The sequence below is a fragment of the Microtus ochrogaster genome, chromosome 8 (genome assembly GCF_000317375.1).
Source record: "Microtus ochrogaster isolate Prairie Vole_2 chromosome 8, MicOch1.0, whole genome shotgun sequence".
NCBI classification, from domain to species: Eukaryota; Metazoa; Chordata; class Mammalia; order Rodentia; family Cricetidae; genus Microtus; species Microtus ochrogaster.
This window is the reverse complement of record NC_022015.1, coordinates 27,873,386-27,896,604: the sequence shown is the minus strand read 5'-3', so window position 1 is coordinate 27,896,604 and position 23,219 is coordinate 27,873,386. Positions and strand designations below refer to the sequence as shown.

The window sequence follows — 23,219 nt, the reverse complement described above, 5'->3', positions numbered from 1 at the left end:
ACTCTGGAGTACTGGGGTGTATGGCAGGGGGATACTCTGGAGTACTGGGGTGTATGGCAGGGGGATAATGACAACTCTATACTTTCTGTCCAGTTTTGCAGCAAATTTAAACTATTCCAAAAACACACCTAGGACAGTGACATAGCTCTGGGGGTGGAGGCCCTTGCTGTCAAACTTAAGGGCAAGAGTTTGACCCTGGGACCCACATGGTGGTAGGGGAGAGCCACTCCTGCACGTTGTCCTCTGGCATCCACAGGCTGATGGGCAGGTTGGCCTGTGCGCATGTCTGTGAGGGATTGCTTTCACTGGTGTGGGAAGCCCAACCTAAATCAGTCAGACCAGATAAAAGCACGTGGAAGAAAGAAAGCTTTGCTGGTTTTGCTCCACTGATCTTCAGTCTCACTGGTAAGGTCATCTACCCTGCTGTTGTTGTTGCTGCTACTGCTAATTCCTTCCCTGATGTTAGAACCAACTTCTCTAGGCTTCTGATGTGGGCTGAAGAGCAGTGGTTATTCAGATATCCAGCTTCATTTGCTGAGCAACTACTGGGCTCTTGGCCTCTTTGGTGTGAGAATGGCATGATCAGCCACTCTATGCTGCTGCTGAGCCGTCCCTGCCATGGTCGACTGTATTCTTTCTTAAGCTATAATACAAAATAAACCCTTCCTCTTTTAAGTTGCCACTTTCTAAGTACTCATTAAGAGCAGGGAGCGAAGTAATCACTTCAATGCCCAAGTCAGAACCTAGTGGAACCAGGAGACAGGAATTAAGAGGAGTGAGAGGTGGCTGGTGACAGGAGCTTCTCATCCCCTGAGGTAGACAAGAATGCAGCTCTCCAGGAGACAATGCAACTGGCCTTTACAAGTCCAGGAAATAACAAATGATCATTGATGGGCTCTGGTCAGCATTGGTAAATACTCCATGGAAGGGCACAATTCTCAGTTCAATAGTAAAACAGGGACGTACAGGAAATACCAACCCATTCAACAAAATAACATAGCGTCTCATGTGTACGTATGAGTGTGAAAGTACATGAGCATGTGTGTGTGTGTGGAGGCCAGAGGTCAGAGTCGGGAATTGTCTTCTATTGCTCTCCACCTAGGTTTGGTTTTTGAGATAGGGTCTCTCACTGAACCTGGAGCTCTCCCATTTTGCCTGACTGGCTGGATCCTCGTGGGACTCTCTTCCCCGGGGCTGAGATTATAGGTGTGAATTGTTCCATGCTTTTTACCTGCATGTTGGGGATAAAATTCAGGTCCCAAACACTGTACCACCCACATCATCTCCCCAGCCCTAGTATTGAGTTCCTCAGTAACCATCACAGTGGCCTGCACCAGTCTCTCCTTTTTCCTCAGCCTCTGCCTTTCCTTGTTCTCTGCAGGGTTAGTGCATACTCCAGCTCACTCAACTCCCCAGTTCCCCAATACTAATGACAGTTGTTCTATAATGACAGATATTGGGGTACAAGAGAAAAAAAACCCCTCTTATTCTGGTACATGTTATGTTTCCTTTTCACACCCTTCTGCCATAAATTTTCTAGTTTATGCCTTTAGTCTTCTCCTGCATCTTCTTGATCCATGGTCTTCCTGTGTAGCTCAGGTTCAAGCTCGGGATCCCCTAGCCCCTACCTACCAGTTACCAATACAACAGGCATGTACCAAGTCCAGCCCATTTTCTGCTTCTCTTTTTTGAAACATTTTTACTGACTTATTTATTCTTATTTTATGTGCTTTGGTGTTTTGCTTGCATGTCAGATTCCCTGGACCTGGAATTTTAGACAGTTGTGAGCTGCCAGGTAGGTGCTGGGCATTGAACCTAGGAAGAGCAGCTAGTGATATTAACTGCTGAGCAATTGCTCTAGCTCCTGACATTTTACAATTCTTTTAGACAGTTTTCAGTTTTTCAAGTACTATAAAGTGTAGAAAACATACACTGATAGGCACACATGTGGTTCTGACTGCTTGCCAGGGCCCCAAAGAACATGAAGTAAACTTTGGTTTCTCATTAAGGCTGGGTGGAGGTGTTCTGTGACCATGTATATGACATTAACTGTTCTACTTGTGACATCAGAACACATGAAACTTATTTTAGCAATATTTAATATATGTAAAATACCACTCAATGATTAGTAAATCTGAACTAAATAAATCTAAAAAAATTAATGAAAAACTTAATGTTTGTATTTGTGTACCAGGCCTGCTATAACAGAGCCCTGACTTTTTGCTACATGCTTAGGGCAATAGAAATTCATTTTCTCACAGTACTAGGGACTCAAAGTCCAAGAACAAGGCTTCTTTCTATGAGTGTCTTTACATGGTTGTCCTTCTGTGGATGGTGAATCCCAGTCTTCTGTTTCGATAAGGATGGCAGGCAGACTGGACGAGCGTCTATCCCAATGATCTCAATTTGCCTTAGTTAGCATTTGGAAGTCACTGTTTCCTATACACTCACATTCTAAACTCCCAGAAATGGTTTTCACATACAAATTTTGAGAGGATACAACCTAGCCTATAAGAACACTCATTTTATTTGCAGTGTCTTCTGGAGAAATGGACTATTGTGCAAAGTATCTGCCACAAAAACATGAATTATCTAGATCTCTCTCTTTTCTTTCTCTTGTATGCACACAGTTTAACTACTTTATGTACCATGAGCACACTTACCTAGATCTCCTGATCAAGACACCTTCCTGGTCAAATGCTGTAGAGCATGGTGGGAGCAGGTTCCCCTCATGCTATCCTGTCTTCCTAGGCACCTGCCCAGCCCTGTAAGGTCTGTGTGGCCCCTATTTGCCTCAGCAGGTGATAAGAGCAGAGGCAGGTCAGGGAATCTGCTCCTCTTATTCCTTCCTTGCCTGCATCTACCTGAGCAGAAGCTCAGCCTTTTTGGGCTTAGTGTAGGGGGATGGCCACATAGTCTGAACAGAAGTGGACCAGTGTTGCTGGGAACTCCAAAAAGTTTCAGATCAAAACTCCAGAATACTCCTGGTCCATCCCAGCCTACAAAAAAAGATAATGGCTTCCTAGAGTACACCCTGCTTGCTGATTGTGAAGATGAACCCTGTGTTGCCAGCGAATTACCCCGGTACTTCTCGCCCTACGCTCTCGAGGTTACTTCAGCACCTGCACTGTAGTTTCTTGTGGCTGGGTGGCTGGGTTCCTATTTAACATTCTGGTGGAGATGTCACAGGCACTCAGAAATGGCTTTCCAATCTTGTGTCGTTTTATCAATACAACTGGAATGGTAGCTGGGAACGCGGCCCTTCCAAGCTCACTCTGGCTCAAGGTCAGCCAATGGGATACGTCACCACGGTCTTCTTTCTGTTTCCACAAAGCAGGGACATCTGAGGACAGTCCTTCTACCAGCTCTCCTTTTTTGTCTATACTATTTTGTCACATGGATTCTTTAATTTTTTTTTTAAATCCAAGCTTTTCAACCTCAGCACTATTGATATTCTGGGCTGGATGTTCTCTGTATTGGGAATACCCTGTGCATTATGGGAAGCTCAGCCCACAGAGGCTCAGATTCAGCCACAAGATTGCTAGTGACACTGGTTCTCATTCATGACAACTGATGCAGGTGGGTACCAGAACTTTTTAGCCCCTTCATGTGATTTCTTTTAAAGATGAACTATTGTATAGAAAAAGTTAGCAGGTTATCTTTTGTTAAAACAAAACAAACAAAAACCAACCAACCAATCAATCAATCAATAAAAAACACTCCTGTCTTCCATCTCTGAAGGCCAATAGTCCTATTGCAAACAAGCCATTCTCATGGCAGGAAGCACTGCTAAATGCTGGACATCCATTTCTTTGGTCATCTAGCCTCCACTCAGTAAGCACTCAGCAGCCGCTGTTCTGAGCTCTAGGCACGCTGGGAGAACAAGTGAGGTCTGTTAATAGTGGTCATTGCCTCTTTGGTGAGCCACAAAAGAAGCATGACTGTGGACCTCTTAGAGCAAAGGCAAACAAGAAGAGAGAGGGTGGCTTGAGGGTGAGGAAGAGGGGGAGATTTAGGCTGAGATAGAAAGGAAAGAGCTCTGGGGTGAGCAATGGATAGCTATTAGGCAGAGCAGGAGGTTGGCATATTCCAGACTCCAACAGTGTGACCAGAACATAGGGTAAGGAGGAGGGCAGAAGAGAGGAAAGTAAAGTCAGAGAAACTGCAGGTCTAAGGCCCTTCTGAGCTGCGCTGCTCACAGGGAGCCTGATTATGGCTACCCATGGAGGCCTGTGCTCCTCGGCCTTGGTGAAGCCTTGCTTTCCCTGGACTTCCTGACTTGGCTTTCTACCCGTGCCTCATAGCACCTGGTTCCCCTTCCCCAGCATACAACAAAATCACAGCTTCACGCTGAGGCCATTGTTTCTCTGTTTCTCTAGCAATTTTCTGATAAACAAAATGTCCTTAGTCAAACAAAGGGAACACGAGTAGAAGCCCAACAGGGAAAGGTTCCCATCTCTACATTCTGATCTACGACAGGGCCAAGCAGAATCTACCTTCTCAGTGGCCTGGACTTTTCTTGGTGTTACGAATGATAGGTGGCAGAGACCCCAGTTGCTCAGAACACTGAGGCAGGAGGATCAAAAGTTCGAAATCAGCCTGGGAAACTTAGTGAAATGGTATTTTGAAATAGAAAGGTTAACAGAAATAATGGGTATGTTCCTCAGTAACAAAGCACATGCTTAGCATGTGTGAGGCCCTCAGTCAATTCTCAGTAACACACACATACATCATGCAAAATAGAAGACACACTATTACTTCAGCTAGAACTCAGAGAGAATCCCAAGCTTATGCTCACAGACTCTACTAAACAGTCACTTTTTATAGGGTTTAGTTCCTGCAAAGGACACCAAAGGGCGGTGTCCTTCTGTGCACTATAGGTACTGCTGTGGATAGAAGTGCATTTCCAGAAAGATGCTTGCAGTCCTAAGCCTTGGTAAGAGTCATACAGAAATGGGCATTTTGGACATAGTTCAGTTCTATGGAGCAGGGTGGGCTCCCTGCCAGGCCAGTGCCTGGTGTCCTCATAGGAGAAGGAATGTAGACAGAGATATACTGTGAGCACAGAGAGGACCCAGACAATGGGGCGATGGGTCAGCAAAGCAGTAAGAACCAACAACTGCCCATCATGCTTGCCATAAGCCAGATGAATACAACACGTAGTCCTGGGAGGCCTTCAGAGAGAACATGGATTTCAGGCTAAGAGCTCCAGGCATGAAAAGGCGATATGCTTAAACTGTTCAAAGGATTCTCTCATGATAGTCACAGGAAATGAAACACAAGCTTCTTTGGCATTCTGCTGGAGTGACGCAGGTCAGCCTTGATGTGACTAAGAAATTCAGTGGAACCCCAGAAGGAGCTTGGGAGTCATCTTGGTTTGATGATTTTTTTTCAAATGTCAGAGTGTGTCTAGTTTTTATATGACTACACATCTAGCCACAAGGACAGTGACAAAGTATACGACGGCTGATTAAAATGATGGCAGCTTTCCTTTAGCAGAAGTCAACTGAACATATCATTTTGCTTAAGCAAATTAATCTACAAATTGCCAAGGTGGAACAAAGCCTGTCTCGTCACAGGGTTAATTTTTCAGTGACAACAAAAAAACGTAAGACCCCAAAGGCATACACCAGCTCCAAGCACACAGATATATCCAAGCCACTCTCCCAAACCTGGTTACCCAATTAAGAGCTATTGAAATGTCGGATGTCTTCAGGCCTTACTATCCATAGAGGATCTAAAAGAACTATTGATTTTTTTTATAAATAAAAAGGTTTCTCATAAGTACAAGCTGGAGGAACATGCATACAATACTTTTGTACACAATATGTAACACATTTCTGGTTCTGCAAACATCATGCATTAAGAACTGAGCTTCCAGTGCAGTCGGAGGCACAGGTAAGAGACTGAGGGACAGTGTGTGTGTCTTACCTTGCCTTTGTCAAAGTAGTGGATGATTTCTTGGTAGAGCTGCTCTTTCAGCTGTCCTTGTGTTGTCGCCTGGAACCCGTCCCGCTGAGTGAGGTGGGCTGCACACACGTCCTCTGACCACTGAGGCAAAAACAAGGAGCGAACAATGTTGAGGCAGAGAAATGTTCAATAATATCACTGAGCACGAAGCCAGGCATTGAGCGTGTGTATGAGACAGTAATTCCAGGGACCCGGGGCTGCTGTCATTACACCACCAAGGCCTAGGAACGCTAGGGGTACAACCTGTCTCTGGAGAGACCAAGAAAGACAGATGGGAAGGCAGAGCCAGATGTGCCCAGTAGAAAATCATTGCAAAGCATGGGTTTCCAAGCTTGCAAGCAGCTTCATGGTAGCCAGGGGTGTAATAAGCAGGTGATTGGTGATTGTCTTTAGAGAGCAACTAGAGCTCTTTCTCCTCGGTCAAAAGTCATGAAAACCTTAACAGACAACGCATGAGGGTCACAGCTCATCCTGAAAGGAACTACATAGGCTAACAAGATCCTTAAGGAGGGAAAGATACTTCTACACCACTGGCTGCACCACAAGCAGGGATTGTGGAAGAGCTGGGTCAGTTTCTGTTTGAATTGAAGTGGTACCAGAGTGGAGGCTAACACCATTTGACACGTAGACCATGTGAACTCTGTGATATTAGTTTAACAAATCAACATTGTTGGTATGGGCTTCAGTAACAATGAACAACAGCCTCCTGAGGTTCTTCCATGTGCCTCTGGGTCAAACATGGGTCAAGAGCCTCACCCATGGGAGCTCTAAGCCAACCAAAGACTGTGATCACACATGGGATATACATCATGGGATATAAGGACCCTGGAGAAGTTTCCATAGACATCTAAGCGTAAAAGGCATGACTTTGCATGGGATGGCCTGAGGGGACCAGTGGAAAATACAACAGGAATGGGCTTCTTGGGTGGACCTGTGAGGTGCAATGTGACCTTGTATTAAGACAGGACAGTGAGGGTTTTACAAAGAAGCAACTGACTCCCGAGTCAGAGTTTCCAAACAAATGTGGAGGATGTCCCAGTGAGCTCAGTGCTATAGTCAAAACATGGCAGCAGCTGTGGTGGCAATTGGTAGGGGCATGACAGTCAAGGGGAGCAGGGCAAGGAGTGCAGACTTGGGTGATGCTGTGACAGAGGACAAAGGACCATATGAACTGGCATGGGGAGTGAGGCTCCAGTGACGGCGGTAACATGACAGTGGATGCTTGCTCTCTGGCACACATCCTTTCCACAGCCCTGGGTTACCCTGAGCTGAAAACTGTAAGCCGGAAGGGCGCTCGATCCCTAGGCCTGCTGGGTAGAGCAGAAAGACCTTTGTATGATCCACAAGATGCTCACAATCGCGGCGGACCTACAGATCTCATCTGCAGCCAGAAATGAGAAACCCCATAAACTGAGTCATGTCACAGTTGACTGTTTGGGAAGTAGACTTGTGGATGTAAATATAAGACTCTGGCGATTCTGACGTGTATCTAGCAAGAACCAGAAGATTCAGGCTTATTTTATTGTTTCAGATCAAAATGGCAACATATTGAATAGAGATGGGAAGTCCCTTGTGCTTCCTACCTAAGTCTGGAAATGAATAAATTTATTGCTAAGCTGAACACTCATGTTTTTAAGCATCCTTATTTTTGATTGAAAATATAGTAAAAAAGAGGACTGCATTTAAGACGCTTTTAGTTAAGAGACACAGCAATACAGACCATGTTGTTTAGTAAAGTTGATTAACTGGCATGGATTCACACTGATACCAATAGCAAACATACTTGGAAAAAAAATCTCAAAATGTAATAGCTTAAAAATATGGAGGCAGATCATGTTGCATTTACCACTTAATTGGCAAATTTGGAGCCCAGTGGAAGAGATAATGCAATTGAGCCCATTGATCTAGAAGTGGAACAAGTTATCACACAGTCTGTGACAAACCCATCTGTACTCAATATATCCAAAGATTAAGCAAATGGTATGCTTATGCACAGATATATGTTTTACATTCATTCAGACTTGCAAAGTTTGTGTTCTAAGAGTGTGAGCAGGCTGTCAAGCCATTTTAATTTCCCTGGTGCGAACAACAAGATCTTCACATTTTGCAAAAATACCCAGTTACTGACATTTGGATTTCTAATAAATACAGACACTGGACTTTACAAAAGCAATGACTGCTTCTGGGGGCACTCCCTGAAAGCTCTGTCTTCAAAAATGATATCTCTGGGGAAAGTTTTAGATGACCACAGACAAGAAGGGTCCTTAGGCATCCAGCCTCTAGGATTATGGAGGGGGAGCCAGAGTAAGCCAGCTCTTTGCCTTCTGCCTGCTAGGACTCTGCTCATTTCAGGCAAAGGCAAATGCTATAGATTCGTGTGTGTGTGTGTGTGTGTGTGTGTGTGTGTACGTGTGAACGCAGATTTCAGGATGAGACAGAGGCTGAAGGAGTCTGTCTGAGGTTTATAAAACTATCTCCCTTGACAACCACGACCCAACAGGCATCCCCTAATGCACATTTAAATGCAATTTTCTCCTGTGGATTTATCTCTCAGTCTACTTCTGGTATTTGGTTGAGGGGGTAGCCTAGTTCTGGAAACAAGATTACTAAATTAAGCACTCTTATGGTTCTTGTTTATCTGGTGCAGATTTTTCTGATCTTTTTATAAGGATGTCATGAGAAAGATAATCAAAAGACTTGCTGAGACTCTCAAATATAAAGTTTATATGCAAATATGAAGTTGCACAGCAGTTTCTCCATCTAGTCGTCTGTCTACCCACATCTACTCTGCATGCATGCGTCCATCCTTCTCCCATCCATTATCCAGCACCCATACATCCTCATAGCTTCCATCCATCCATCCATCCATCCATCCATCCATCCATCCATCCATCCCTCCATTCTTCCTTTATCTTTCTCCACTTTCCTCCCCAAATCCATCCATCTACTTACGAATCCACCCACCCATCTGTCCACCCACCCAGCCTAGTTATTTTATAAGGATCTACTCGGCATTATTAACTATTCTGGAACTGGCCATGGACGAGAACACAGATACATCAGCACAAGCAAAAGGCCAATGTCTCAGAGCGAGCTGAGTAACAAAGGAATCACCCAGAGTTGAAGTTCTCATGCTTCTGATCATTAGTGACACTCTTTAGAGACGCAGACAGCCAACACAGAGACTCTCAGCGTGGCCTGCTCTGCGGAAATATCTGGATATGATTCCTCCCTCTGCCACTGTGAGGAGGAGGATGATTTATCCTTCCTCCCAGCTGCTCTGCCGGGGTCATTCCTTCTTATTGATGTTGTCCTCCATCCTTACTCAGTCCCGTCGGCACAAGCGAGGAACTGCACAATATCTAACTCGCTGTTGCTTCACAGTCCACTGACGGTTTGCAAAACTTGACACCTTGTTAAAGCGGCATTCGGTTAGGCTGAATCTGTAATCAGAGCACCTCTTGAATATTTTTTGTTTATATCACTGACTGTAGCCAATACCCATAAAATCTCACGCCGGTGCTCTACTAAAATCTGCCATGGAAAAGGAAAATGTGGAATCAACTCAGAATTTATAAGAAAAGCTGTGTAGACGTGTACTGCGATTTTTATTACCTTTAGAAGCTTTGCGTGGAGAAGCAAGGTGTAAGCTGCTTCTGTGTAGTTGTCACACTCTTTGTGCAGGTCACAGAGCTTGTATAAGTACCTGGTGATGAAATAAGGCTACATTCTTAAAGCGGCACAGGGTGATTTGTGTTGAGGACTGGGGGTGCTAAATTCGACATTCAACGGTAACTCATGGCTACCCTTTCCTTTTACTGTGTCCATAACTCACAATGCCTTGAAAACTGCTGGTGCAGAAATCACTAAAAGAACTGAGAGGAATAAATATAATAATAATAATACACACATATATATATATACCATACATTTATAAATAACAGTATATGTTGGCATACACATATACAAATATATGATTTTAAGTCATCTTTGTAGGGAAAAATGAAGATACTATATAAAGGCAAGAATTTTATTTCAAGGTTCCTTATTTCTTTCATCTTTCCCAGTTTTACTCCTCAAACATTTGAAATAAGATTAGACAATCTAGACTGTGCATTTCTCTTGAGTCAAAATGCGTCCACGCACACACACAATCCATAAAGATCCACATCTACAAGATTAAAAAAAAAAAGCTGCGATGACAGTGAACGCGATCAAAAGAACGTCGTCTGTGCTGTCGGAGAAAAGGATGCTCCTTACTATAAAGCCAGACACATTTTGGATCAAAGAAGCTGGTTGTTTCCCTAAGTTTACTATATAAGCATGGCATGTTTTAAAGGGAAAAGAAAAGCTGAGAACTAGAAAACCACACAAGCACACTCTGCACAGCCAGCACACAGCCAAGCTTTCTGTCACGCAGATGTAGGCTAACCTGATTCTCTAAAGTGGTTTGTCATCTTGCTGCCTAGTGACCACAGAATCTGAAAGGTGACCACAAAATACAGTGGATCACTCTCATAAAGTGTTTTGATCGCCCACAGACACTGGGAGTCAAACCCAGGTCCTCTCCAAGCTCTACCAGTGGGCTACCTCCTCAGTAGATCTTAAAGCTGATAACGAATCAGGTTCAGCCACACAAAACATTTCTCTTTTTGGTGCAATAAAGACATAGACATGTGGGAATAGGGTACTAGTTAAAATAAGAGTAAAATGCAAAATTATAATGTCTACTTTTGGGGAATTTATTTCTCATTTGATCATATGGCTTACTAGAAAACTTAAGAATTTGCAATACATCTTTTAAATTTTTTTTCCCCAAAGGGCTGTGTTTGTTGATCAATAGGCACAAAAACCTTTTTAAATAACCACGGCTTCCTAGCTGGCTAAATGTTGCCCCTCTTAACCCAAACTTTACATGGGCACAGACATGCTGTATAAGGGCTGAGAGCACAGCTGAGGCTCCACCAGATTTCCTCTCAAAGTCACCATGATTTTCTACAAATTACTCTTCAAGATACAAACCATTCTTGCACACGATTTGACACACAGTGAGGAGGACATGCACAGAAAGGGTGTGGCCTGCAGCACACACAAGGTGCTGGCTAGCATGGCACACATGTACCTTATATACATCTCATAGATACTGCAATGTACACAGAGGGTGCCAGCCAGCAGAGCACACACATCCCTTATATACATCCCATAGCAATTACAATACACACAGAGGGTGCTGGCCAGCAGGGCACACATGCTCCTTACACACATCTCATAGTGACTGCAACGCACACAGAGGGTGCCAGACAGCACAGCACACACATCCCTTATATGCATATCACCGTGATTACAGCACACACAGGGTGTGAGCGTTGCACACAGAGAGGGTGCCAGCCAATATGGCAATGCCTACCTTCTATTCATCTCACAGTAATAATAACGCAGAGGGTGCCACCAGAGTGACTCATACCCACCTTATATACATCTCTTCTCTTTCAATTTCTTTGTAGAAATTCTGAAAAATAAGCCATGGTATTGTTTTCAGAAGCTCCATTATGCAACACAATACAGAGAACAGCAAAGCAAAAATTAAAACAACAACAGCTCATCAAAATGGTCCCATATTGTGAATCCACGGTCCAGTTATGATTGGCACATCCAGGGGACCAAACCCAGGCAGAGTAGAGTTCTCAAATCACTGGAGCGCTGAGCACCTCACAATACTCCCGACTTTTCCTTTTGTACTGACCACATCTCAAACACTTTAGATACTTGAGGACTAAATTCATGTCATTTGAAAGTCACCCGTCTTCAGTTTAAACAAGGTTCTGGCTGAAAACGCGACCCTTCTAATCGATGTAGTCTCATTTAAATAAACAATCCAAAACTGGGGGCAGGGAAAGGCACCGTCACTGGCGTCAGCATGCTGGGGTCAGCCTTTGTGAGAGACACAGAAGCATGGGGACATTCTCGTCCTCACATGTTCCGAACCTCTAGCCACATGTAGTGAAAGGTAAAGGCAGGTTAGTTACATAACACTGCCACATTCTGACCATTCTACAAGGGGCTACCGTCACGACCCTGAGCAGTGTTGAAGCGGAACCCTTTCCCCATCAACCCATAATGTTGAAAATCCTAGAGAAAATCCATTGTTTTAGAGAGACAGACCTCCCCAAACTAGTGTGAGATAAATGAGAAGTCACTTTAAAACAGGAAGGAAGGAAGGAAGGAAGGAAGGAAGGAAGGAAGGAAGGAAGGAAGGAAGGAAGGAAGGAAGGCAATCGTACACAGCCATGGGAGAGAAAAACTGGGTTGTGAATCCCACTAAGAAGGCTATTTCTACACATGACTGAAACACATCCTCTAATCTGATGTTTGGACCAAAGTCATACCTCCACTGAGTATGGAAGTGCGCATGTGTAATGGGGGCACTTAGGAGACGGAGGCAGAAGGATCAAGAGTTTGGGCCAGTGAAGGCTGTAAAGAGAATCTCAGACTAGTCTGGGCCACACAATGAATCCTTGTCATACCTGCCCCCATTCCGAGTAACATTTCTTCTTCATGTGAACTATTTTATACACATGAAGTCATGCACAGGGCACAAGAGTCAACACACAGGGCCTGTGGGATGGAAGCCTGACAGCCATTTCTTTTCTGTATTAGTTTTTTTGTTCTTCTTGGGAATTTCGTACATGCGTACAATCAAACATGATCATATCCAACAACTATTTTCCCACTGAACTCTTTCCAAATGCCCCCTCTTAACTTCATGCCTTTTTATCTTTTTGGATAACCCATTAAATCTAATTAATGTTGCACATATGCATGGGTGAGGAGCCATCTACTGGAGCATGCAAACGAGACTAGTGGCCACATATTCATTCCCTTTCTTGTTATTTCTAAGAACGATTCTCCCAGCTGGGAAGTGGTGGTGCACACCTTTAATCCCAGCACTCAGGAAACAGAGGCAGGTGGAGGCCAGCATGGTCTACAAAGTAAGTTCCAGAACAGTCAGGGCTACACAGAGAAACCCTGCCTCAAAACAAAACAAAACAGAACAGAACGACTCTCCCTCCCGCAACAGCTATCATCTAGCAATAACTCCTCAGCAAGGGACGGGGCCTAGAGAGCACCTCTGCATGAAATTTAGCACCTAAGACTGATGCTCACACTCGACAATCAAGTGCCCGGAGGGACTGACAAACATCAGCATTATAAAGGCACATAGTGACTCAATAAGATGATTTAATTTCACAGGTCAAAAAGGACACCGTTTCCAAGGCACACTCTCTCTGGGAAGAGAGGATGGGGATATCTAGACAGCGGGAAACAGGGTCATTCCTGAAGAACTGGCTTTACCTGGTGCCACACCTGACACTGGAATGAGCGTCAGTTCCTATGACGCACACAGTAACGAGGATATTTTCAGCTACCAGTCAAAGACCTAGCAGAAGATTCGGAGCGAGCACAGCGCTGCCTTCCCACCTCTCACTCACAAGCATTCAAAAGTTATGATGTCACAGCAGCCTCCTTTGTGCCCCTGTTTTCAATTCCCTCCTCCTATTTTGGTCGCTCAGATTCGTCCTTAGAGTTCTACAATGATCTTATTCTTATCCTGTGACCTTCACTCGCCTCTCAGAGACACCGGCTGCCTTTTTTCTTCTGCCCTTGCTGAAGTCTGTTTTCTTTGGACTTCAAAACCCCTTGAGTTGAATATAGAATAAATACATAGCAATATAACATGTCATATTACATTTAGTTATATATTTCTACATATGAGCTTGGCAATGAATGCTTAGAGATAGGAATTAAAATTTTTTTTTTTACTTTTAATCTGTGTGTGCATTTATATAAGTTTGTACAATAGTGGAATGTGCTCTCAGATGCTCGGCCATCTGTTCAGCACCTAGAGACAGGGTTCTCATCTGTAATAGTCCAGTTTGCTGGGCCTCCCCCTCACACATTTACATTCCACACGGATGTGCTCAGACAGGGCAGGATCCATCCCATCATCCCTGGGGACAGTGAAGGACTATTGTTTCACTTTTCAGGCAGTGACACATGCTGTTTCCAGGTGAAGAAGTTAATAATGTGAGATCACCTCGTGAGTTCCGGGAGGCTCTCAGCGTGAGCCAGAGCTGACTACAGCAACAGTAGTGGGCACCGAGGAGCCTTCAAATAAAGGAGGAACACACGTCAACGTCAGAAACATCAGAAACACGGCTGCAGGTGTCATTCCAAAAGCCCGTTTTCCAACGGTGGCTGCTGGTGATAAGAAGCCAAGCTCAGCATGGTACCACCTCTCTAGCAGGTTCCATGTGGCCCTGAGCGGAGATCTTGCTTTAAAACACATTGAGGTCTTAGTCATCAAAGTTGGAAGCCTAACGAATCTATTAATACTACTTCCTTCTAGAAGCTAAGCGGTCTCACAGACCCATTTATGGATCACAGTGTGCCAGCGACAATCACATCCAGAGCAGGGAGTGATTTTGAAAAGGTCTCCAAATTTTTTCCCCACAGGAAAAGGCCAGTCTGTACTTCATGTCATTGTCACGGGCGCCAGGAAGGCTCATCACTTAGGGCAGAGGTAAGAACACACAAAGATGCTGAAACCAGTTGCTTTCCTATGCCTACAGGTGAAGATGGCCATCTTAGCAGGCAGTCTACATGAACATAAAGAGCCATGTGGACAGATTTCAAGAACAGACATCACATATGTAGGAGCCATACACAGACCTAGTAACCTATTTAGGTTTCTTTTAACTGTACTTCCTTTTTTAGTTGTTCTTTGAGAATTGCATACAATATATTTACCCCTCCCAATACCATCTAGATCCACTCTCTCCCTACCCTCCCAATGTTAGGTCTAAAATTGTTTTAAACCCATCGGGCCCCATTTGCATTGCTCAGCTACTCCTGGATGTGTGGCTCTCTACTGGAGTGTGGTTGGTTTGTAGGCACCAAACTCTTACAGGATCAGAGGTGGTGGAAGACTACAAAACACCCCAATGTTTTTGGGAAATAAACACATATAAACTCACAGCAATTGTGACAGCATGCACATGGTCTGCACACACTCTACCCAGACCTAATCGCAGCATGGACAGAGGAGGTGGGCATGAACTCTGCCCTTGCTGAGCTGTTGGCAACGGACAGCTGCTGGAAGAGGGCAAGTCAGTGTCTTTTCTTGAAGGGTGTAGCATCTACTTAGACTTTTAAGCCCACAAAATTTTTCTCTGGTCAGGCCCCAGCCATTGATGAACTATCCAAGGGATATTTCATTGTGTGAGGGAGTTTCAGTTTCCAGAATTTCTTTTTGATCCGTGGGGTTCTGCAAACCTCATCCATTTGCTCTTGCATCTTGCCACCTTCCTCATGAGAGTCCTCACGTTGTTTTACTCTTTTTGTATGTGCATGTATGTATGCTTGAGTTCCTATGTATGTGCTCACCTGTGCATGTATACATAGAGGCCAGAGGGCAACCTCAGGTGTTGTTCTGTAGACATCAGCCATCTTTTTTAAAATATTATTTATTTATTATGCGTTTGTGTGTGTGAACACATGCATGCATATGTGTGCAATCACACACATATACTATGACACATGTGGAGGGGATAGGATGACTTGAAGGAGGTGTTTTCTCTTTCCATTATATGGGTCCTGATGACTGAACACGGGTTGCCAGATGTGGCAACAGGCACCTGCTGAGCTTTTTGCCCCTCCCTTTCGAGGCAGGTTCTCTTACTGGCCTGGCTCTTGAGCTCCATCTTTTTGGGGCTGTCATTACAAGCATGTGCCACCATACCCAGCTTTTTTAGTGTGAGTTCTGGGGCTCTGGTTCAGGTTCTCAAGCTCTTTACTGACTGAATCTCAGCTCCCCAGTTCTCCTCAATTCCCATAATTGTTTGAAATGTTGGGCCAGGAGCTGTAAAGCCTCCGCTGTATCCAAGTCTGGCTCCGATGGCTTCTCTATCCCTTAAACTGTTGCTCTTTGTTTTGGGTATGGCTATTTTTGGTGGAAAGGACTGGGATGTCCAGCCACAGTTCCTGCACTCCTGGATTTCAGCTCCAGCAGCTGTGTCTCTCCAGATGCAGAAGCACTCGCTTGTCTAAGGAGATAAATGCTAGAACTGCTAGTCTTTCAGTTTGTTCCTTTTTTCCTTGCTGCAAAGACAGTGACTATTTCCAACCTCTTCCCACAACTGGCAGACATCATAGCTCCCCATGTTTATGGAAGGGAAAACTCATTGCTGGAACAGTCTGTCATCCGCCTTAACAGCCTGCCTAGACAGCATACAGGGGATGCAATGGCACAGGAACTTTCCGGAGATATTCCTCATAGGACAGACTACATCGATGCCAAGGGAAGCAGAGAGTAAAACGACCCATGAATAATTTACATTGGTGTGGATTTTAAGGTCAATTTTGCTATATGTATATGTATTTCTGCTCTTGATTAAGATATTATGATTGTGTAGTTCATTTTTAAAATGTAATGTATAACTAAAAAATATAGGTTGTTAATGGATAATCATTGATAATAATCAAGCTTGTAGTCATGTTAGTTAGATTTTCTATATATATATCGAGATATATTTCAGTTAGATAGGCATTCTTCATATCTTTCAAAGACTACAAAATATGGCATTTTAAATGTTTTAATAAATTAGGGTTATTCATGACAATGAGACATGTCTGCTCCTGACAGCACCAATCTACTTCAAAAAGAAGATGGGCATCAAAGAGGATCCTTATGGACGTTGATAGCCATTTGGGCAAGAAACTGTTCTTGCCTGGACTGTTACATAAACTGGACACAGAGAACCCACAGAGAGAGGACTGCTAAACTTGCCAAAAGGTGAGATGGTCTTTCGGGGTTCCTGATTCATGAGAGTCTGCGAGACATTCTGCAGGACACAGCAGAAAGTGACTGAACTGTCTTTGGGACTTTCCTGCTTCATGAAAATGTCTGCTGTATACTATGGGCCTAAAGGCTGAAGATGGATGCCCCAACGGTACAAAAGAACTTTGGGTGACTGTTTAGGCTGTGAGATGTCTCTGTCATTTATTTTTTATTTGCTTAGGAAGTATTATATCCTTCTGGAGTCTTTAATGGAGTTAAAAAATAAATAGATAGTTATAGTTTTCTTTAGTTATGATAAAAGATAAAATAGATATAAATATTGTAACTGTAATTCTTGCTTGATAACTGTTTTGTTATTTGTAATTTTGCTATGTTAAAGTTAAAGCCTTCCTTTTTTGTTTAAACAGAAAAAGGGGAAATGATGTGGGAATGATTTCTTATTAATAAAGAAACTGCCTAGGCCCATTTCATAGGCCAACCCTTAGGTAGGCGGAAAAAACAAAACAGGATGCTGGGAGAAAAAAGTTGAGTCAGTGAGTCGCCATGGTTCCCCCACTGCAGACAGACACAGGTTAAGATCATTCCTGATAAGCCAACTTGTGGACTACATAAAATAATAGAAATGGGTTAGATCAATATGTAAAAACTAGCCAATAAGAGACTAAAACTAATGGGTCAGACAGTGATTAAAAAAATACAGTTTCCGTGTAATTATTTCGGGGCATAAGCTAAGCTAGCCATGTGGGCGGCCGGGTGCGGGGGATGCAGCTCTGCCGCTCTTATTTCAACAGCTCATCTCTTTATTTAAATATCTCAAGGGTTTTTCCTCCTTCTTAAGATTTACTCTACTATTTATTTATATGAACGTATCTGTGTCTCTGTCCATGCATGAGTTCTGCAGAGCCCCGAAGAGGACATTGGATCCTCTGGTGCTGGAGTGACAGGAGGTTCTGAGATGTCTATGGGTGCTGAGAACTGAGCGCAGGTCCTCTGCAAGAGCAATGCTCACTCTTAGCCACCAACTATCTCTGATTTTTCATTATGTATGAAGTAGTGGTGGTGGTGTATGTGAGTATGTGTGTGTGTGTTCAGAGGCCTTGGGATGATGTCAGGTTCATTGATCTCTACCCTGTCCCATTGAGACAGGGCCTCTCACTGACTCTGGAGATATGTGGATTGGCGGTCAGCAAGCCCCAGAGATCCTCCTGTCTCTGCCTCTCACTGCAGCGCTGTGCCACATATGCCTGATGTTTTGTTGGTACTGGGATGCACACTCAGGGTCTCAGGCTTGCACAGCAAGTGCCGTCACTCATGGGGCCCTTGCTCCAACCTCTTTGGAAGAATGAATGCTGTACCACATTCCTCCTGGCATGAAAGTTCATTCCAGTGACACCGCCCCCCCCCCAGAGCCCTTGCAAGTCACACAAATGGCAGATATGAAAGTGAAGGCGAGTGCTTGTATGCTGCTCAATAACTGGATCATGGCCTGACCTCACAAGGCCAATGGCCGGGGAGAACAGTGAAGAAAGTTGGGCATGGTAGGAATAGGCTTGTCTTGCATTTCTGCCTAGAGACAGCTGAGAGAAGCAGAGGAGAGCCCTACATGGTCAGGAGTCGGCCCCTATGCTTCCTTAGGAGGGTAGCAGTACACACAGATGTTAAGATCAGTGATGACCAAATTCACCCAGCCACCCTTCGACTGTGCTGCCCTGCATTGGGGTCCTTTGGTGCTCGGACAAATGACAGTAAACTGGATGGCTTCAAAGAAGAGAGAAACCATCCTGTCATGGAGTTCTGAAGCCAAGGTATCAGGGACCAGCCATTCCTGTGAAGGATCTCGGGGAGACTTATTCCTTGACTTTTTCAGAGTCTAGAATTCTGGAAGCTCTGAGGACTGTCTTCATCACTCTAATTGCTGATACCTGTTCACACAGCCCCTCTTCTGTATGTGTTTGCTTTCCTTTCCTGGGAGGGGGGCACCCAGAAACAAGGTCTTCTGGGGCCTATACTAGTCTCAAATATGCTATACAGCTGAGGTTGGCCTTGAACTCTCATGATCCTCATGCCTCCACTTCCCAAGTGCACCACCACGCCCAGCTCCTTCTTTTCCTGTGTATGAGAACTCCTGAGAATGGATTTAACCCTTATCTACCCAGGCTAATCTCATCTCCAGCTTCAGTATGGATGTGTGAACACACGTGAGAATAATAAGCTCAGCTGTCAGTCATTCCTCAGCTACTGTCTACCTTGTTTTTTCTTTCTTTCTTTTTTCTCTTTTCTTTTCTCTCATTGGCCCGGAGCACGCCAACCAGGATATGCTGGCTGCCCAGTGAGACCCAGAAATACAACTGCCCAACTCCCTGTGTTGAGATTATATGCTACCATGCTTGGGTTGATTTTACGTGAGTCTGGAGGATTGAACTCAGGTCTTCAGGTTAGTAAGACAAGTACTTTCCCTAATGAGCTAACCCCCAGCTCTAACCAGCAGAGACTTCTTTTTCCAAAAAGGGCCATAGTCATAGGACTAAGGATAAATATATCTTTTGGATGCTACCATTAAGAAACTCACTATAGTACATGACTCTGATCTAATAAAAGTAGAGTCTTCAAACCTGGAATTCACGAGGTGCTACCTTGGTTATGAAATGGATGGCTTGCCACCCTCAGCCACAGCAGGTACACTGTGAAAACATTCAGAAGGGAGCCAAGCTCTCAGCCTCACTGAGAGCAGATAGGCCAACAGTTCTCTGTCCTTCCTTCCCTGCACCAAAGAAGACCCTGGTGGGGGGAGGGAGCTGTGCTGTGCTGTGAAGTATTCTACGGCCAGCTGTCCTCTGGGCTCCCAACTACCCTGGCTCCATTTGCATTCTGCGAAGATGGAAGGTTTAATTAACTTCCCGCTCACCAGCACGTTGACTGTGCAGCTCATGCGATTTTCTTTGTTTTCGTCATGCATGATGGTCCTGTAGTCCAGGAGCCTCTCCATCAGCCGCACCACGAGCTTCACGAAAGTTTCTCCTGTCTTGGCGAGGTATTTATGCTTCCTGCAGTGCTCCAGGAGGCTGAAAAATAATTACAGACACCTTGTTAATCACACTCCAAGAAAGAAACTTGAGGTGCGGGTTTAAAATATTTCCCATTATTAACACATTTTAATTATTTCTGGGTGACAAAGTTCATTGTAGTCTAATTACAAGTCTCTCTGTCTCTCTCCTGACATAAATCCCCCCGCGAATCAACACTTACATTTTATCAAATAACACTTTGTATTGCTCGTCTCCTCTGCCTCCTTCCACTTCATGATCCAGCTTAGTGATGATTTCATTTTCAAACTATAATTAAACAGAGGAAGCATAAATAATTAGCATAGTAGATAACTCAGTTGACAATGTGGGCCTCAATCGCTTCTCCATCTTTGGGATCAACATCGGATGGATTCCTTCTGCCTTTGAAACCTTGACTGCATCTCAGAGATGCTGTTCCCGAGCCCTTGTAGACATCTGATGACTGCCTGACTCAGACAGGACTTTTCCTTCCTCTTCCAGTTACTGGAGCCTGAGTGCGTGCGTCTCAGTAGCAGGAGTAAGACACGCAGAAGGAAAGTGAAGCCAACGGTAGGAAACAGAATCAGGAAGTAACGGAAAGAGATGCTAAACTTTATCTCTACAAACGAACATGTGAAATAGGGTGTAGATTCCTGGGAGGGAACAGATGGCATTTCATTTGCTAGGTTAGCGTTCTCAGCAATCTGAAAACATTCACGGGGCCACTTCACTGCCACTCCGTGACGGATCTCCAAATCAAACAGGATTGCAGAAGAGTCCAGAAAGAGAAATCAGCAGTCACCTTTAGATGGTCCATCTCCAGGCTCGCTCTATGCTCCCCAGAGCTGCTGACTGGATAGTGTTAAGTATCAGAGTTGACTGCATATCTCTCAAATCCAGACTTAAAAAAAAATCTCTAAATCCCAGGGAGTCAGAAATTTTCACGTTTCTAGGGCTCACAAGACTGGATATAAATACCTTCATAATGACAATGTTTCCCCATCTCCTTCCCTGAGAGCTGGGTGACACCCAGGTCCAAGAGAAACCGTCAGTTACCCAGGGAGCATGTTGGTAGAAGAACCTAGCACTGGCTCTTATAAAGATGGAGACATCCACCCACACTTTGGACAAGGACGATGTGCAAGAGAGAAACAGACAACAAAGCTCAAAGTCCAGAAAGCAAGTACACTACAGCATAGATATGAGGATCCCCAGGGACCCTTCAAAGGTGTTCAACCACCCACTTCTCAATGACACTACCCAGGTCCCTCACGAGGACAAGGTTCTTATAAGAAGGACAGCCAGATGAGAGTAGGCCTCCTCCCATAGTGACTGACACATTGAGGCTTAGAGAGGAGCCTGAGACAGTTGTTTCTCATGAAGTGACCACGTTGCCCCTCGCACATAAAATGTTTGTTTGGTGTTTTGTCGTGTGTTTGGAAATAGTGTCTCATGTAGTCTAGGTTGCCTTCAAAGTCAATATGTAACTAAGGATGAATTTGTGATCCTCCTGCTCTTGCCTCCTAAGTGTTGAATTATACATATGTGCCACTATTCCAGATTTTATGGAGTGCTGAGGATGGAACCCAGGGTTTATTGTATGCCAGGAAGCTCTCTACAATGAGATACATCTCTTGGGATGCAGGGAGTTGAGGCTTAAGGCAGATGGAGCTCACGAGAGCTTAGTATATCAGCCAAGAGTGGACTAATTGGTACTGAGACAACTGGCTTTCTGGACCTTGTCAACCAAGCGTGACATCACTTAGCCGCAGCTACAGACATGGGACACTGACATGGGGCATGGGAAGAGCTACTGTGGCACTGCAGCTAATGCTGGGCTCTGGAGAAGCTGAAAGCAAGGCCCAGGGAGGGGCTTGGAAGGTGGTACTGACTCTCCCATACCAGGCTTTCTTGGCCTAGCCTAAAACATGACATGGGGATTTATTATTAATATGAATATTTGACCTAGCTTAGGCTTGCTTCTAGCTAGTTTTTTTCTTTAACTTACATCAACCCATTTCTATTAATCTATGTGCACCCCTAAGGCTTGTTTACCTCATCTACATATTGTCCATCCTGCCTTCCTCTTTCTTCCATGTCTGTCTATCTGGCCGCTGGCTGACTGGCTGGTTCTCCTTTTCTCTCTTCCCATCAGCCCCTCCTATCTCTCCTCTGCCTAGCTATTGGCCATTCAGCTTTTTATTAGACCAATCACATACCTTAGGCAGGAAAAGTTAAACAGCAACACTTCTTTACATAGTTAAACAAATGCAGCATAAAAAATGCAACACATCTTTACATAGCTAGACAATTATTCTGAACACAAACAAATGCAACACATCTTTACATAGCTAGACAATTATTCTGAACACAAACAAATGCAACACATCTTTACACAGCTAGACAATTATTCTACAGCACAAACAAATGCAACACATTTTTACATAGTTAAACAAATATTCTATTCCATAACTCTCTCCCATCCTCATCAGGATGCCTCAGTACCCAGAGCCTCACTTTCCTCCTGCTGCACAAACGTAAGCTGGGGCAGGAGGGGTAGGGGGCTGCTTCTCGCTTAGCACTAAGGACTTGGCAGCCTCCCAGCAACCTTGGCCTTTCTGAGCTCTTCTTTCTTTCTGATCTTCTCTCCCTCTCTTCCCAGATAAATACCACTTTTTGATTGTCAGGCTTAAGAAGTTCAAGGCTTTTAAAAACAGAGATGGTTCCACTGAAGGACGAGATTGGCTTGGCTTTTTTCCTTTTCTCAACATGGAATCTTAAGAAAAATACTTTCACTGTAAAATGACCACCTTTTGCTACCAGCCTGCAATGACTCTACTCTTTAAAAAGGATTCCTTCAAGTAGCCATTCACTTGGGACTCTAACACAAGGGAGATCTCTTGCAATTAGCCCTGAGATGGCATCTCAAGGCAGCCCCATCTTTCAGGGGACAACAGAGTGGGATGGCAAAGATCAAAAGTGTGGCAGATGTGTAATTCACAACAGATATTTGAGATCCAAAAGAGAACCAACAATCTTAATTCAGACATAGCACTCAAACATCCATGTCTGAGGAATATAACTGGGAAAGTATAGAAAGTTCAGAAAGGAAAGATTTACCCTCACATTGGCAAACACTCACAGTTAAAACTGTCCGCCCCTCCCCAGTCAGAAGGTATTAGGATGTGGCTTCTACCTTATGAAATTCTAATGCTTTCTCTGCTTCTGTGTCTAAATGTAGGACATCTTGGCTCCTTAAATATGTTGCTTATCAAACTTGTCTGAGGAATTTAATGTTTTCCTTAAATATGTTGCTTATCAAACTTGTCTGAGGAATTTAATGTTTT

At 44.2% G+C, this 23,219-nt stretch overlaps 1 protein-coding gene across 2 annotated transcripts in view; it reads right to left on the bottom strand.

The window, feature by feature from the left end:
• The window catches only part of Dock1 (dedicator of cytokinesis 1), a 503,376-nt gene that overhangs the window by 48,500 nt on the left and 431,657 nt on the right, over positions 1-23,219 (bottom strand). For both annotated transcript variants that reach the window (XM_013347890.2, XM_005351416.3), the window contains exons 34-38: positions 20,075-20,160; positions 19,734-19,890; positions 11,439-11,479; positions 9,586-9,676; positions 5,932-6,051 (exon numbers count right to left, since the gene is read on the bottom strand). In XM_013347890.2, coding sequence (XP_013203344.1) covers positions 5,932-6,051; positions 9,586-9,676; positions 11,439-11,479; positions 19,734-19,890; positions 20,075-20,160 — 495 coding nt within the window. The remainder of the gene's footprint in view (positions 1-5,931; positions 6,052-9,585; positions 9,677-11,438; positions 11,480-19,733; positions 19,891-20,074; positions 20,161-23,219) is intronic.